Genomic DNA, 17,894 nt, shown 5'->3' on the forward strand with positions numbered 1-17,894 from the left:
GACCAGTCAAACTTCTGCTTACAGCTGTAGAACCAAAACCACACAGCAGAGCACATTGAAAATGGTTTAAAAATTCTACATACAATACCTAAAGTCCCACCATGAACATTTTGGAAGAACTAGAAATTTACACTCATACAGATAAGTATCCCAATGACATTCTCAATGAATAAACTAATTTGAAACATAAAAATTTTGTAGAAGACTTAAATGAAATTTTAGAAAAAGAAAATGAATAAAAACCCCATGATATGCAAAACCATAGACAGCCTTTAACTGCAGTTAATGACAAAATTCTAATATTATACACAACCACTATGTACGACCTTAAGAGGTACAATTCACTCCGTAAACATGAAGCAGGATAGGAGCGAGAACTGTCATTTTATTGGCCAAAAATAGTATGAAATTATGTGATTGTTTGATTAGAGTACAGGAGATATGTCAAAATATGGTTAATACAATTTCTCTGATATAAAGCTATTGTTAATAAGATGGAGTTATATTTAAACATTAATGCAACTTTTTTGTGAAAAGACATATGTACATATTCACATAACAAGACGATTTATAAACTACATCCTGCTCAAATATTCAGTTCTTCGTTTCTGAAATTGTCAACTGAGTAGTAGCGTTGCTTAGCAGAGTATCATGTAGATTTCTTTTCAGTGAATCTTGGTCTTTTATTTGTTGTAAATTTTCATATCAATATACTGGGGAGTCGGAGCATATAAGTTTAAACAATGAGCACGGAGCATAAATTTTCTTTATTCCCTTGTGTTATAAATGTGATCAAAGCAGTTCTCCTTGCATAATTCTAAATGGTGAACAAAAAGTGATAATATCATAGACATATAGGGAGGGTACTGTTCATAATTTCAGATTTTTAAACAATTGGCGACATGATTTCCTTGGACACACAGCTCACGTATCTAATAATACTTTTCAGTAATTTCAGTATTGAGTTAATTCTAATATCAACAGGTACACTTCACAATGGCGTACTAGCTGAAACAAGCTCACGTATCTAATAATACTTTTCAGTAATTTCAGTATTAAGTTAATTCTAGTATCAACAGGTACACTTCACAATGGCATACTAGCCGAAACAAGCTTGTATGAAAAAATACTTCACAATGCCATACTAGCCGAAACAAGCTTGTATGAAGAAATACAAACAGAGCAAGCTAAATAAAATATTTTGCTGCTAATTGAGAAGCAATTTATATAGAAATTACTCTACTTAGCCTTGTGAATATCAACATCATAGCTGCAGTTGTGTACAGAATCTCTTCCTCCTTCCATCTTACAAGCACTTTCATATGTTTTCTTTACACATTTTCCAAAAAGGAATTTTAATATTGAAAAACTGAATACTTTTATTGATAATGTTTAGAATATTGCAGTGCTTAGTACTACACTAAGCGCCTGAAACCTTCTTTTTTTCTTTATGCATGGACTTGTTGAGTACAAATGGTGAAATAATTGTGTTTGTGCATGTGTGTCTCCTCTCAGGCCCGTTGAAACTGAAAGCTGTGGCCCATCCTCTTGTGTTAACTTGGAAGTAGTGAGGAAGGGTGGTACTATCCTGTACTGTGACTTTGTGGTAAGTTTTTTTTACACATTATTAAGTTATTTACTACTGAAGACAACATGGATTTTAGATGTATGTGTTGCATCTTCCATTATTGTTATTAATTTTCATTACAAGAACATATTTGTGAATACAAGAAACATATTCACAGTTGCAAATATTGACAGCAATCAGCTGTGTGATGGAATGATGACAGTGAAAATTTGTGCGGGACTAGGACTTGTACCTGGATTTCTCGCTTATGTTGAGCGATTGGTTTAGTATTATGCTATCCGAGCAGGATTCACAGCTAGACCCAAACTTCCTTATGTTATCAGCCGTGTGCTTACAACTTGCACTTGTACATCCATTGTGTATATTCCTGTACAGGGGAGACATTTATCCACCGACACTGAACATGCAACTTTCTATTTAAAAAAAAAAGAAAAACAGCTTGCAAGCAACTTTCAATCAAAATGTCTCACCTGTTCAATAATATACATAATGGATGAACACATGGAGGTTGTATACATGTGATTGATGATATGTGAAAGTTTGGACCCGGCCTGGTTGTGCTCGGATAGCAAAATGATTAGGTGACTGCTTGCAATAAGCGGGAAATCGCGGTTTGAATTCCAGCCCAGCACAAATTTTCCATGTTGTCATTTCATTATACAGCTGATGGTTGACCATATTTGCAACTGTGAATACATTTCACATATTTCATAACAGCTGTAGTCGCTGTATTGCCTGATCCTTTGAACATCCCTGCATGTCTGAAGGAACATCGCATCGTACTTCTGAACAACACAGGCACTGCAGTATATATTTTTGAGTAGTTGTTGTGCATTTTGTTGTAATCCGCATAATACTTTTCAACATATGATTCAGTGTTGAATGGCAGTCTTTGAAATTTTTAATCATTTTATTTACATGAAAGCTGGACTGAACTTGCTGTGGTATTTTGTTACCATACATGTTTTCATTAAACGTATATAATGTTAAACAATAATGGAAAATTCTTGGATGGAGCAGTACATAAAATAAGGGAGAGGCAGCTACTCACCTATAGCAGATCAATGCTTGGAGAACAGAAAGATTTAATAGAAAACAGCATTCACACTATATTTCAAGCACTAGCTCTTTTTCCAGCAAAAGTATATACATTTCACTCACATGCCCACACCGACACTAACGCGCAGTCGTATAGCCATGGTGAAGTGTGCTTTTAGCTATGAGTGTCATTGTGTGTGTGTTAATGTGTACCCTTGATAGGAAAAATAGCTAGTGCTCAAAAGCTAGTGTTATTGCTGTTTTCTGTTATGTGTTTCTGTGCTCCAAGCGTTGATCTGCCATTGGTGGGTGGTTGCCTTTCCCTTATTTTACTTATAATGTTAACATTATACAAGGATGTGCTGAAAAATAATGCATCCAAATCTTTTATGTGCAAACTCTTAAAGCTTTTTAAGTAAAGCAAATGATGTTAGCTTTCTACATCTTTATTATTCATGTCTACTTATATATTTTGTAAGTAACTGAAAATCCATGCTGCGTAATGACAGTACTATAGTAAGGATAGATTGCTACTAACTACGCAAAGAAGAGGTTGAGTTTTTATTTTATTTAAAAAAAAATCTTTCGGCCACCAGGCCTTCTTCTAACTAACAAATGTTGAGACAACAGGATTGTGGGAATGTAACTCATATTGTAGGGAGAGTTTCCACCTGCACAGTCCAGAAAAGTTGGAATTAGTAGGAAGAATATAGATGGTGCAGGCTGTGAAGCAGTCATTGAAGTGACACATGTTGTTTGGGTAGCATTTTCAGCAGCTAGGTGATCCAGGTGTTTTTGGCCACACTGTGTTGGTGACCCTTCACGTGGACAGACAGCTTGTTGGTTGTGATTGTCACATAGAAAGCAGCACAGTGGTTGCAGCATAATTTGTAGATCACATGACTATTTTCACAGCTGGCCCTGGAATAGGAGATGCCTGTAACTGGACTGGATTAGGTGTTGGTGGGGAGATATATGGGACAGGTCTTTCATATAGGTCTATTGCAGGGATATGAGTCACGAGGCAAGGGTTTGGGAACAGGTCTGGAATAGGGACGGACATGATATTGTGTAAGTTCGGTAGGGCACAGAATACCACTATGGGAGGGGTATTAAGGATAGTGCATTGGATATTCCTCATCTTAGGGCACAGCAAGAGGCAGTCGAAACCCTGGCAGAGAATTTGATTCATTTGCTCTAGTTCTAGATTGGACCGTGTCATTAGGAAAGTGCTCCTTTGTGGGGCAACAGTTGGTATGCAGGAGGTGGTAGGTGTTTGGAGAGACAAGGCAAAGGAGATCTATTAGTCAGATAATTTCGGTATGTGAAGGCCTCAGTGAGACCCTCATTATATTCAGAGAGGGACTGCTGGTCACTCCAAATGTAATGGCTGTGGGTGGCTAAGCTGAAGGGACTTCTTGGTATGGAATGGGTGGTAGATGTCGAAGTGGAGGTATTGCTGTTGACTGGTAGGGGTCTGGTATTGATGGAGATTCTGATGTAGCTGTGCTTGAAGTGGAGGTCAACATCAACAAAGGTAGCTTGTTGGGTCGAGGAGTACCAAGTGAAGTGAATGGGGGAGGAGGTGTTGAGGTTTAGGAGAAATGTGGATGGTGTGTCCTCATCCCCAGTCCAAATCATGAAGATGTCATCAATGAATCTGAACCATGGATGGTTACAAAGGATTCCTCCAGATGGCCCTTGAAAGGGTTGGCATGGGATGGAGCAATGCAGGTGCCCATTGCCATACCATAGATTTGTTTATAGGTAATGCCTTCAAAGGAGAAGGAATTGTGGGTGCGGATGTAGTTGGTGATGGTGACCAGGAATGATGATGTAGGTTTGGAGTCAGTTGGGCTTTGGGGAAACTAGTGTTCAATAGCAACATGGCCATGGACATTAGGTACGATGGTGTAGAGGGAGGTGGCATCACTAGTGACGAGCAGTGCACCATGTAGCAAAGATCAGGAACTGTGGAAAGTCCGTGGAGAAAATGGTTTGTGACTTTTATATAGGAGGGTAGGTTACAGGTAATAGGCTGAAGGTGTTGGTCCATGAGAGCAGAGTTTCTCTTAGTGGAGGCTCAATAAATGGCCACAACAGGGTGTTATGAATGGTTGGGTTTATGGATTTTAGGAAGCATAGAAATAGAAGTTAGAAGTGTGGGGTGTGGCTGGGCTGATGGGGCAGGGGAGGGGGGGGGGGGGAGGGAGGGGGGAATTTCTGGGTGGGGCCTAGGGATTTTAGGAGAAATTGGAGATCCTGTTGGATTTCTGGAATGGGCTCACTGTGGCAGGCTTTGCAGGTGTAAGTATGAGGCAGCTGGCTGAGTCTTTCTGCCAATAATTCCTGCGCTTCATAACCATAGCAGTGGAACCTTTGTTGGCAATTACAGGGTTGCCGTAGGTTGTGGAAATCAGGGAATTTCAAACACATCATTGAAATCATGGAAATATCAGGGAAATTTGGAAAAAGACGCTGGAAAAATCTCATTTTTGTCTCAGTAGATGAAATGGTTTTTTTTACTGAGGTGTTGTGCATCGTTGGAGGATGGATACAGCTGAGTATGTGCACTGCTTCCCTACTCCCTCATTCATTGCTGCCACCACTTCTTTCCACTAGCCTAGCAGCTACCAGTGAGAGGCAAGGAAGCATGAAGAGTGATTTGTTTGGATCTGATTCTCAGAGACTGTAGATGCAGCTACTGGAGATGGCTGTCGTGTGTGTGAGTTGTGTCAAAGTGGTTATGTGAATGTATGTGTGCTCCCGTTTTCTGACAAAAAGCTATGGCTGAAAATTTAGTTGTGTGTGGGATTGTCTTTTCTAAATGCCTGTCTGTGGCTCAGCAATCATCTTTACAGTGAGTTGCTACCTATCCTCATTATTATTGATTCTGAGTATTTGAAGAAATTATCTCTTGCATGGATTGATCACTGTGGTCGCAGTTCATCAACGTGCTGTCTGTGGCTCTTGAATAGCTGGAGTGGATTTCCACAATGGGCCAAAACCGGAGGCCATTTCTGCGGGTATCTGTAATGGATCGGGCCTGCCGATCTGAAGCCATTCGGTTCCCACTAATGTGCATGCCCTGCCCATTGGATCTAGTCCCACCAATCTGCTGCAGACCAGATCTGTGTGTGTGTGGTGTAATGGAGTGGATTTTCATGGTTTTTCCATGGACCCTAGACTGCGGTGCTCCTCAGCAGGCTAGAGACCATGGCAGTATCCTTGTCCATCCCTACTCCACCCCTGCTCCCAACCCCTTGCCTCACGTCTTATAGCCCTGCAATAGATCTAAGTGCAAGACCTGTCCCATACGTCCTCTCGCTACCATGTACTCCTGTCCAGTTACAGGCATCTCTTATCCGATAGAAGACAGGGCCATCTGTGAAACCAGTCATGAGATCTACAAACTAAGCTGCAATCAGTGTGCTGTTTTTGATGTAGACGTCACAACCACAGATTGGTAAGTGACTTGATTGCTGTCATATGTGACCCAGCGTGAGATAGGGCAACATATACATGTGATGGGACTGGAGTAATATTTCCTGCATGAGTGCATAGAACAGGTTGTGCAACTGGATCTTCCATAGAGGTGTAACTCCATGGCAAGGGGTTGATGGTAGCTGTGGAATAACGCTAGGATGGGATAGAGTATTTCACAGATTGGGTGAACACCAGAATACCACTTTGGGAGGGGTAAAAAGGACGTGCACCATTTCAGAGCATGAATAAATGCCTTCCAGCTCTTCTCCATGCCTTTCACTTCACTTCACTTCTGAAATCTCTACCCGGGTTTTGCTCTGTGGTGCCTCCCTTATCGTGTGTTCCATCTATCTCCAACTTCACCTCATTCCTCCCCTCCATCATATGACACATGAAACTTCCCCCACGTGCACATAGGTGAGCTCACCTGTGCCCCATTCTTATCTCATTGCAAAGGCATCATCCTTGCATCTATCTGACTCCCTTGCCTCCTCTCCTCACCAACCCTCTCCCTCTAATTTCTCCTCTCACCCACTCCACTAACTCATAACCTGTCACTCCAATCAGGCTGCAGTGCAGGGACAGTGTAGCTGGGCAGGGCAATCCAGTTGTGACTGTGTGTGTTTTATATTAGTTTTAAAACAGGACATTGTCTTACAGCTCGTCAACATTTTTGTTCCTCAGTCTTACTACATGTCTGTCAACTGCTCGGTGCCTCAGGTAGACCGGAGAGGTTAGCTTTAGTCCAGCCATCATTTATATTCCATCCAGAAGTTCCCATTATTGTTTTCAATATTTTTATTACAAAGATCTATGATGTTAACAGCAATTTTGGCAGATTGCTGTACTGCTATTTGCAGTCTGTTGAATGAGATTGAAACTTGACAGTTAAAGCAACCAACATTTGATTGTAGTATTCAGGGAGATGACCAAAATCTGACCATGATTTTAAGGGTGGGTTAACAGATATTTACTCACAATAGATCTCAACTGTACAACTGTATCATGTTCTCTTGGAATCGCTAATAAAGGCAAATGTCCATATATTTTCAAGAGAAGCATTTCAGTATCTGCATCTTATGCATCACATGCATGCCCCCCTGCCGTGGCATTCTTTACATGTAAATTATGAAAATTTCAGTGAAGACTTGATCAGACTGTGCACACCATTAGTTGTCTCATCAGCCTGTTGAATGAAGTCGATAAGCCAATTTCTTGTTGCCTTTTCAGGATCAAAATACATTACAACTAGAGGGAACATCTGTCTGTTTTTGTGGTTGGAGACAGAGAAAAAAATTACTTGAGTTCTAAGACATATAAACTCTACCATCAAGTAAGCAAGATGTACGAGACAGACAAAATACCGTCAGACTTCAAGAAGAGTATAATAATTCCAATCCCAGAGAAAGCAAGTGTTAACAGGTGTGAAAATACCAAACTATCAGTTTAATAAGTCACGGCTACAAAATACTAACACGAATTCTGTACAGAAGAATGGAAAAAGTGGTAGAAGCTGACCTCAGGGAAGATCAGTTTGGATTCCATAGAAATATTGGAACACGTGAGGCAATACTGACCCTACGAGTTATCTTAGAAGATAGATTAAGGAAAGACAAAGCCACATTTTTAGCATTTGTAGACTTAGAGAAAGCTTTTGACAATGTTGATTAGAATACTCTCTTTCAAATTCTGAAGGAGTAAAATACAGGGAAAGAAAGACTATTTACAATTTGTACAGAAACCAGATGGCGGTTGTAAGAGTTGAGGGGCATGAAAGGGAAGCAGTGGTTGGGAAGGGAGTGAGACAGGGTTGTAGCCTCTCCCCGATGTTATTCAATCTGCATATTGAGCAAGCAGTAAAGGAAACAAAAGAAAAATTTGGAGTAGGAGTTATAATGCATGGAGAAGAACTAAAAACTTTGCAGTTTGCCATTGACATTGTAATTCTATCAGAGACAGCAAAGGACAAGGAAGAACAGTTGAATGGAATGGACAGTGTCTTGAAAGGAGGATATAAGATGAACATCAACGACAGCAAAATGAGGAAATGGAATGTATTCAAATTAAATCAGGTGATACTGAGGGTATTAGATTAGGAAATTAGACACTTAAAGCAGTAAAGGAGTTTTGCATTTGGGGAGCAAACTAACTGATGATGGTCGAAGTAGAGAGGATATAAAAATGTAGACTGGCAATGGCAAGGAAAGCATTTCTGAAGAAAAGAAATTTGTTAACATCAAGTATAGATTTAAGTGTAAGGAAGTCTTTTCTGAAAGTATTTGTGTGGAGTGTAGCCATGTATGGAAGTGAAACACGGATGACAAACAGTTTAGAGAAGAAGAGAATAGAAGCTTTCGAAATGTGGTGCTACAGGAGAATGCTGAATATCAGATGAGTAGCTAATGAGGAGGAGGTACTGAATAGAATTGGGGAGAAGAATAATTTGTGGCACAACTTGATTGGAAGAAGGGATCGGTGTGTAGAACATGTTCTGAGGCATCAAGGGATCACCAATTTAGTATTGGAGGGAAACGCAGAGGGTAAATATTGTAGAGGGAGACAAAGGCATCATTACACTAAACATATGCAGAAGGATGTAGGTTGCAGTAGTTACTCAGAGGTGAAGAAGCTTGCATAGGATAGAGTATCGTGGAGAGCTGCATCAAATCAGTCTCTGGGATCAAGACGACAATAACAATATCAAGACATCAATGAAATTTTGAACATTTTTTGGAGACAAAACATTTTTCACTGTTGCTTCTGCCTTACTTCAACCTTATTTCATTGTCTTAGCCAAATTAGATTTATGAAAAACATCCTTCATTAATTAATTTCCACAGTCCATACTTCTGTAGCTGATATTATATTTGAAAAATCCAGGACGGAATAATGAAAATATTGGAAAAAGACAAGTTACTCCTCACCATATTGTGGAGATGTTGACCTACAGACACTCATGCTAAAATGATTACTAAACATGTGAGCTTTTGGCCAAAAGGATTCCTCCTAAAGTAGACACATGCACGCGCGCGCGCGCGCACACACACACACACACACACACACACACACACACACACACGCAAAAGTACAACTCACACACTCATGTTAACTGTTCTGGCCTCTGAAGTCAGTCTTTGAGTAACTGCACATGATTGGAGAAGCAATCTGTTGATGGAAGTAAGGAGGAGGCTGAGATGTGGAGGGGGCGAGATAGCAGGGTAGGGGTGGGGGACGGTAAAGTGCTGTTTATGGGAGCATGCAGGGACATGGCAGCGAGTGTATAGGGCAGCTCTGTATAGTTAGGAGGTTGAACAGGAGGGAGAGGGGGTGGGGGGGGGGGGGAGGGAGTGGAGGAGTAGAGGAGGAGGAGAGAGAGAGAGAGACTTAGTGGGTGTGTTGCAGGAATAGAAGCCTGCAGGAGTGGGAACAAGGAAAGGGATAAGTGGGTGAAGGACAATGACTAACAAAGGCTGAGGCCAGAGGGGTTATGGGAGCATACAATATATTGCAGGGTGTGTTCCCACCTACATAATTCAGAAAAGCTGATGTTCGTAGGAGTGATCCATCTGGCACAGGCTGTGAAGCAGTCACTGAAGTGAAGCACATTGTATTGGGCAGCATGATCAGCAACTGGGTGATACAACTGTCTCAGGTCACAGTTTGTCCGTGGCCATTCACGCAGATAGACATCTTGTTGCTTGGCATGCCTGCATAGAATGCAACAAAGTGATTGCTGCTTAGCTTGTAGATCACGTAACGGGCATTTCAGTGGTCACTCCTATGGCACTGTCCTGTTCGAACCTGTTGAAGGGCCATCTGGAGAAATCCTTCTTAACCACGCAGAATCCCAAACCTCTCACCTGATTCAGATTCATTGATGACATCTTCATGATCTGGATCACATGTGAGGACATCCTAAACACATTCCCCCAGAACCTCAGCACCTTCTCCCCCATTTGCTTCACCTGTTCATCCTCAACTGAACAAGCTACCTTTTTTATTGCTGACCTCTGCCTCAAAGATGGCTACACCAGTACCTCCGTCCCTATCAAACCAGCAACAATACCTCCACATTGATAGCTGCCATCCATTCCATACCAAGAAGTCCCTTCCATAAAGCCTAGCTACCTGTGGCCATCACATCTATAGTGATGAGCAGTCCCTCTTGAAATATACCAAGGGTCACACTGAGCCCTTCACAGATTGTAATTACCCTCTCAACCTTGTACAGAAACAGATCTCCCATGCCTTATCTACCCAGTCATCCCCCAGCTCCCTGGGTCCCACAGTCTGACAGTCTGGCCACAAAGGAGCAGTACCCTCATGACTCATTACCACACAGGACTGGAGCAACTGAATCACACTCTCCACCAGGGTTTCGACTATCTCTCATTGCACTCTGAAAAGAGGAATGTCCTACCCACTATCCTTCCCTCCCCGCCACAGTGGTATTCTGCCACCCACCAAACCTACACAGTATCATCGTCTGTCCCTATACAACCCTGCTGGCAAACCCTTGCCTCATGGTTCATATCCCTGTAAAAAACCTTTGTGCAAGACCTGTCCATACGTCCTTCCACCAACACCTATTCCATTCCATTCACAAGCATCACCCATTCTATCAAAGGCAGGGCTATCTGTGGTAGCAGTCACGTGATCTACTAGCTAAGCTGCAACCACTGTGCTGCATTCTAAATGGGCATGACAACCAACAAGCTGTCTGTCCGCATGAATGGCCACCAATAAACTGTAGTCAAGAAACAGCTAGACCACTCAGTTGGTGAGCATCCTGCCCAACACAATGCTCATCATTTTAATGGTAGCTTCTCAATCCTTGCTATATATATCCTTCCTACCGACACCAGCTTTTCTGAATTGTGCATGTGAGAACTCTCCCTGCTGTATATACTATGTTTCACTAACCCTCGTAGCCTCATCGTTTGTTAGTCATGTTCTTGCACCCACCCATCCCCTTTTCTGTTCCCACTCCAACACTAGACAACCCTCTATTCCACCAACACATTCACAGTCTTTTCACTTCTTCCCTTTTCTGTTGCCCCCCACCTCCACCTGCCCTCTGTCTAACCTCCTTGCCCCATCTCTTACCTGCAGGCTCTCACAAGCAGCACTTTATTCGTGACGAAGCAAACTGGGATAATTTTTAACCCTCTGGTTTTGCCATCTGCCTCCTTAAATTTGTTTTGTTACTTTTAACTATTTACCATTAGCATACGTGAATATAATTCGCTTTTTCATAAAAGAGAAAGGTTGACCCTCAGTTTTAAAGAATATAACACCAGATCTAAATTTGTGCTTAGTTTTATGTATGTAATTGATTTCCTAGTTTATTTTGACAATGACCAGTTAATATCCTTTGTTATAGTGTTAAATCAGTAATTGTTTCATAACTTAAATTCTATTGTTGACATATAAACCAATATAAATGCTATACTAATTATAAACATTTGGAAGACGAAATACTAGTAATCTTAAAGTATCTAGTTGTCTCTAATCGAAAACGTGTTAGCAAAACCAGCCCTTCATTAATTCCAAAGTAAGTAACAGTTTTGTCAAAAGTGTTGTTTACATAGCGATATTTGTTAATTTCATGATTTTAACAAATAATTTGGCCTCACTCTTGCAGTAGAAGAAACTGTTATAAAGATCCAATTTTTTGATGTATTCAGTTAATTTAATGAGTTATGTTGTAATTGTAATTTCTGTAAATTTAACTTCGAACAATGTGTAGTTTCGCACCCTATTATTGTGAGGATATATAAAGGCCTGATTTTTGGTCACGAGACAGTCAGTCCATGGCAGAGTTTCAGATGAGGAATCTGTGTTGCTTAGAATGACAACAATGCATCAACTTAACAATGAAATAAGTGTTACACCAATAGACCATGTGTTAAAGTAATGACAGTGACTGTTCAATTTATTTGGACTGTGAACTATGTGGTTATGTTATTACTGCTCATAGATGTTCAACAGTAAACTATTGTAACAGTATGTGGAGGTTCGCCTGCAAACTATTAATGAGGCTTATGGAAGGTTTAAACAATAATGCTCTGGCCATACACAAATAACTGTTTCTTTTTTTTGATAGGGGCGGGGGGGTTTGTGAACATTGAAATTAAAGTACTGTGAAACATAATTGTGCAGCTGTCGGCGACATTATTTACCGTAGTCAGTGTCCAAATTACACATTATTTCAGCCAGTGTAACAACTTTGTACGTTGACACCGAGGACAACAACCGAAGAAATAAAAAGCAGGTGGAACTGCTACATACTGTCACCCACCCCTACCCTGCTATCCCTCTCCCTCCACACCTCAGCCTCCTCCTTACCCCCAACACCCAGGCTGCTTCTGCAATCATGTGCAGTTACATGCAGTCTGGCTTCTGTGAGCAGAGACAGTGGTCATTTGTGTTCGCGTTGAGCTTGCTAGAATGTGTGTATGTTTTCTACTTTAGAAGAAGACCTTTGGGCCAAAAGCTCACATGTTTACCAGTCATTTTAGTGTGCCTATCTGCAACTCAACATTACCGCTTTGTGGTGAGTAGCCATCTGTTGTTTTCATAATACTGATATTATATTTGACAGTATGAGAAACTATTGCTAGCTCTCATGAAACTTATTTATGAACTTTTATACAAGAATGATGGCTGCAGTCGCTGAAGTCAGGAGTACACCACACACTTTAAGCTTGTGTGAGTCTTTTGAGAAGTAAACAATTTAATAAGTGTGATTAAACATGAATGTCTTTATAATTCGTTTCCGCAAGTCCTTGTTAGCTCTACACCGTGTTTATACTGTAGCTGTTGTATGGTATCAGATGAGCACATACATTGCTTGCCAGTACTGACCAAGAAATAAGTAAACATTCCCCTTTCACAACCCCTCTAGACCCATAGGCTGTGACATCCTTTCTCAACTCCTCAACTTGCCTTGAGCCAAAGCATCCTTTTTCTGTAGAAATGCAACAGAGAAAAAAATTATCTGTTGACAATAATATCAATTATTGTAGGAAAATACTCTGATATTTGTCAGTCTGGGATTTTAAACTATTGATTGTACTTTGCGGGAAAAGTATTTGTAACTGTGATTACTAATGAAATATACAGGAGAAAGAGGCCATCAGTGGTGGGGGTGGGAGGATTAAAGAAAAATTGCTGTAATGTGGGAAACCAAGGAGTTAACAGTATTTGTACCAGACCTTACCATATCCGGTTGAACTCATGAAAACCATATGCATAGTCCTCTTCATCCTCAAGCACTCTTTTCTTTGCTTGTCTTCTTTGGTTAACCTGATGTTCAAACTGAGTAGCAGTAATGTTAGCTGAACCATTTCAGTAAGTTGTGCCATGTTGTCGCTTAATAGAAAGGTAATCTAGGATGTCAGGCAGGCAGATAAGTTTCCATTCTAAATTAATGTTCTTATGTTGAACTTGTCTCATTTGGTTTGAAATTTATTGAGACTATCAGTGAATGGTGTCATTGTATTGTATTGTATTGTGTGAAGAGTTTTATAGCTACATAGCATTATCTGTGTTGCCACACTTTGCACAGTGTGAGAACCTGAGTGATGCCGAGCAGTTGACCTGGTTGTTGGTGAACCATATGGAGCATGTTATCCAGCTGTCGACGGAGCCACCAGTGCAGGAGCTGATAGCAGCCGTCCACCGCCACAGCACGGCCAGCGGGCTGCTTGTACACGCGGTTGGATCCCGTTGTCAAGATATGCGACAGGTGTGTGCACATCCATTCAGTGACGTAAATGTTTTTCTGCCTAATGTGCACTTTCCATGAACACTACCAGGTGTCATTTGGCCAGTATATGAGGAAGTTAGTTACAAAAAGAAGAGGATAGAAGTTTTCGAAATGTCGTGCTACAGAAGAATGCTGAAGATTAAAAGGGTAGATCACATAGCTAATGAAGAGGTACTGAATACAATTGGGGAAAAGAGGAAATTGAGGCACAATTTGACTAAAAGAAGGGACAGGTTGGTAGGAAACATTCCGAGGCACCAAGGGATCACCAATTTAGTATTGGAGGGAATGGTGGAAGGTAAAAATCATAGAGGTAGACCAAGAGAAGAATTCACTAAGCAGATTCAGAAGGATGTAGGTTGCAGTAGATACTTGAAGATGAAGAAGCTTGCACAGGATAAAGTAGCGTGGAGAGCTGCATCAAACCAGTCTCTGGACTGAAGACCACAACAACAACATGAGGAAGTAACATCTATGACCCACGAAAAGTTGGAGATTTCTTTTACTGTGGCAGTGCTGTCACATGTAAGTCTGTGTAGTGAACCAGAGTTTATTAAGCTTTGGCTGCAGTACTGTTCTACTCACATTCTCTACTTAATTGCGACACCTAGGAAGATATGTGTGACAAATGAAAATTATGCCACAGCTTAACTATGTATGAACTCAGCAGTGCTTTCAAATTTCAGCCCTGCTCTATTTGATGTGTTCTGTCAAAAATTATTGTTGATATTCATGTTTTATTTTAATTTGGAGCAAAAATGTGTCGATAATCATCCTTGTTATTCCATTGCTAGCTACTATAGGGCTGTGATTGTGTGAGTGCCCCATGTTTTCATTTAATTTGTGATTTATGGTTCAGCTTTTTTAAAATTATAATTGCATCTAATCTTTTAGTATTGAACTTCAACACTTGTGTACAAACATAATACTACATCACCTCTTAGCGATTTAGCCCCATTGAGAAACTGGAATCAATAAGACTTTGGATGCAAATAATCTCTTGACTTTCAGAATTATTGACTTCATTCTTTCACACATGGCTCAACTTCCACACATCATTATTCATAGTACACTAATCCCTCTGTATGTTTTTTAATTATTAGTTACAATTATGGTGGGGAGTTAAGTAATGTACAAATAAATGATTTCCTATTTTTGTGCAATACATGCAATGGATTTAATGAAAAACTCTTAGTTTAACACACTCACAAAATTTGTAGAAAAAATAACTCAGAGCAACTATTACATTCTGCTCTCTCAACAACAGTGAAAAAATTGAAAGTCAATCTTGCACACCTTCAGGCATTCATTGCAAATATTGGTACAGTAATTACACATCACACTCTTACTACTACTGCTACTACTATTATTATTTATTTATTTATTTTTTTTTGTTTGGGGGGAGGGGGGCGGGTCATGTGACAGAGTGCAATTTGAAAGCGTACATACCTGTGGGTTAAAGGAACTGAACCAAAAAACTCCCTCCATTACTACTAATGAAATACTTTTTTTCTTGAGTGTATATCCGTAGTGATATTAGTTTTATGGGCACTGAGCCATAGCCTAAGACATATTTCTTAGTGCCAGCTTCATGCAGCTGAAAAAATTTTCGTACTGTGTCTTTATAGCTTCTGATTATTCTCTCTGAGTAGGGGGTAAAAATTTTAGACAAAACATTCGTTGGACAGCAGTCTAATGTCTATAAAACAAATGTCACCAAGAAACTCTACCTGTTTGGCTTTTTCTATAACAAACACATACTTCAAGAAAAGGCAACCACTCACCTTTAACTGACTGATTTGTGGTGCATAGACACACTCAATAGAATATAGTATTTACACTAACTTTCGAATCCTTGCTCTTTCTCAAACAAAAGCACACACATTCATGTTTACACACACAGCCACACAGACACCCAAATGCTTACACCTACTGCTGCAGTGTATTGACATGCAATGGCCATTAGATCCATTGCGGGGCAGATCGTAGTCTAAGCTAAGTATAAAAATGTAGTTCAGCAACGAACACTGCTACTAGTCAACCCTTGGATGACACCTGACATGTTTGGCTTGGGTGCTTTTGCATTTTTTTGCTTCCAGATTCAAGACCAAGTGAATCTTGTTTCAACTGTGATATCATTCACAGAACTTGATACATCATGCTCTAAATATAAACAATTCTTTAATTCTACTTCAGGTTCCAAGCCCATATCCTTAAAGCATTCAGCAGTGCCTAAGTTTAGTAGAGCACATCGAGTGCCTTTTGCCCTGTGCGATCAAGTTAAAGTGAAATTAGATAGATTGCAAAGTATGGGCATAATAACCCATTATTGTGTAACCAGTGGGCAATACTCATGGTCATAGGTAAGAAGCTAAATGGATCACTGAGATTTTGTGATAATTTTAAGTCTATCATTAATGATCAACCAAATATCGATCTGTATCCAACTCCTCCTGCTGGAGGAATTTTTGGCCTAATTGGCTGGGGGCTGTTACTTTTCAAAGGTAGATCTCACTGACACCTACTTTCAGTCACCTGTAGATGATCAGACAAAACAGTTTCTAGTAATTAATATGCCCTTCATGGGGCAGCCTGCAGATGTTCTTTCAGTAAGTGGCTCCAGTCCCATGATCTGCATTGTCATCTCAACAAATGTTTTTTTTTTTTTTTGAGCCAAGGGTCAAGTACTTAGGACATATATTAAGTAAAAGAGGGCTCAAGCCTGCACAGGATCATGTGGAAGCAGTCACTACCTTACCATCTCGTAAAAGCCTCAAAGAGCTACAGTCTTTCCTGGGCATAATGTATTATTATGTGAAATTTATTCTGCATGTGGCCTAGATTTGCCATGCGCTGAAGCTATTGTGTAAAAAAGGTGTTAAATTTGTGTGGTCATAGTTGTGCCAGACAGCTTTCTTGCAATGTAAAAAGTGGTGTAGATTATACCTTTGTTTAGCAATAATGCATCTGGGCAAGTGCTTAATGTTCGCTTGCCACTGATGTCTCAGATTGTGGGACTGGCGCAGTGCTGTGGCACAGATATGCTGATGGCACAGAGATGCCAGTGCCATTTGCATCTAAAACATGAAATGTGGTACAGAGAACTTATTTCCAAATAGAGAAAGAGGCATTAGCCATCATCTGTGGTGTCTAGGAGATTCGTGTGAATCTTTCACCTGATCGCCAATCACAAGCCTCTTGTTTTGCAATTCTGTCCCCATCGAAACTTCCCGATAATGCAGCACTGCAGCTGCAATGTTAGGCATTGTTGTGTAATAACTGTACCTATTAGATCCATTACCGGCTCACCACGCAGCACTGAAATGCTGAAATACTTTCCCAGTTGCCATGTGGACCAGATGCAGAGTTTGACAAGATTGAAGTGCCACGTTTTGCCGTGGACACGGATCAGAGGCACACCCTTGATGAGATCACAATTAAAGTGCATGAAGTAGCAGCAGAAACAGGCTGTGATCCACTACTGTTCGGGATAATGCTGCTGTACAGTGAGTTTGGCCAGAGTACTCATCTACAGACCCTGACTTGGCACGACACATGTATTTTTCATTATGGGACTGTCTTACCATCACTGATGGTGTCATATTGAAAGTTGTGTGGTAGTTCGTCCCACATTCCTTTCCAACATACTGAAGCTCTTCCTCACTGCACATTGGGGAATGTGATGAATGAAGGAAATAGTGGGGCATCATGTGTACTGGCTTGGTGTTGGTGCTGCCATAGAACATTCCGCCCGGTACTGCCAGGCCTGCACCCAGCACCAGTCGGCCCCAGCACAGCATTTCAACCCTAGGCAATGCCCTGACCACCCTTGGCAAAGAGTCCATGATTATTTTGCATGACATTCTGGAGAGCAATGTGGTTGCCAGTTGTCAGTGCCCTCTCCAGTATTCCACACGTTGCATGGGTAGCTGCCACCACCACAACAGCCTCCGTCCCAGCCCTCCCATATCTATTTGCAGTATTGCGGTGGAGGGGGCACCTTCCACTATG

The 17,894-nt window shown here is 40.8% G+C and overlaps 1 protein-coding gene across 1 annotated transcript in view; it reads left to right on the forward strand.

Moving 5' to 3' along the window:
* Window positions 1–17,894, forward strand: part of LOC126474314 (huntingtin-like) — a 110,471-nt gene that overhangs the window by 33,475 nt on the left and 59,102 nt on the right. Inside the window, exons 6-7 of the mRNA XM_050101780.1 lie at window positions 1,516–1,606; window positions 13,683–13,862. Of these exons, the coding sequence (XP_049957737.1) occupies window positions 1,516–1,606; window positions 13,683–13,862 (271 nt within the window). The remainder of the gene's footprint in view (window positions 1–1,515; window positions 1,607–13,682; window positions 13,863–17,894) is intronic.

The sequence above is a fragment of the Schistocerca serialis genome, chromosome 4, assembly GCF_023864345.2.
Source record: "Schistocerca serialis cubense isolate TAMUIC-IGC-003099 chromosome 4, iqSchSeri2.2, whole genome shotgun sequence".
Taxonomy (NCBI): Eukaryota; Metazoa; Arthropoda; class Insecta; order Orthoptera; family Acrididae; genus Schistocerca; species Schistocerca serialis.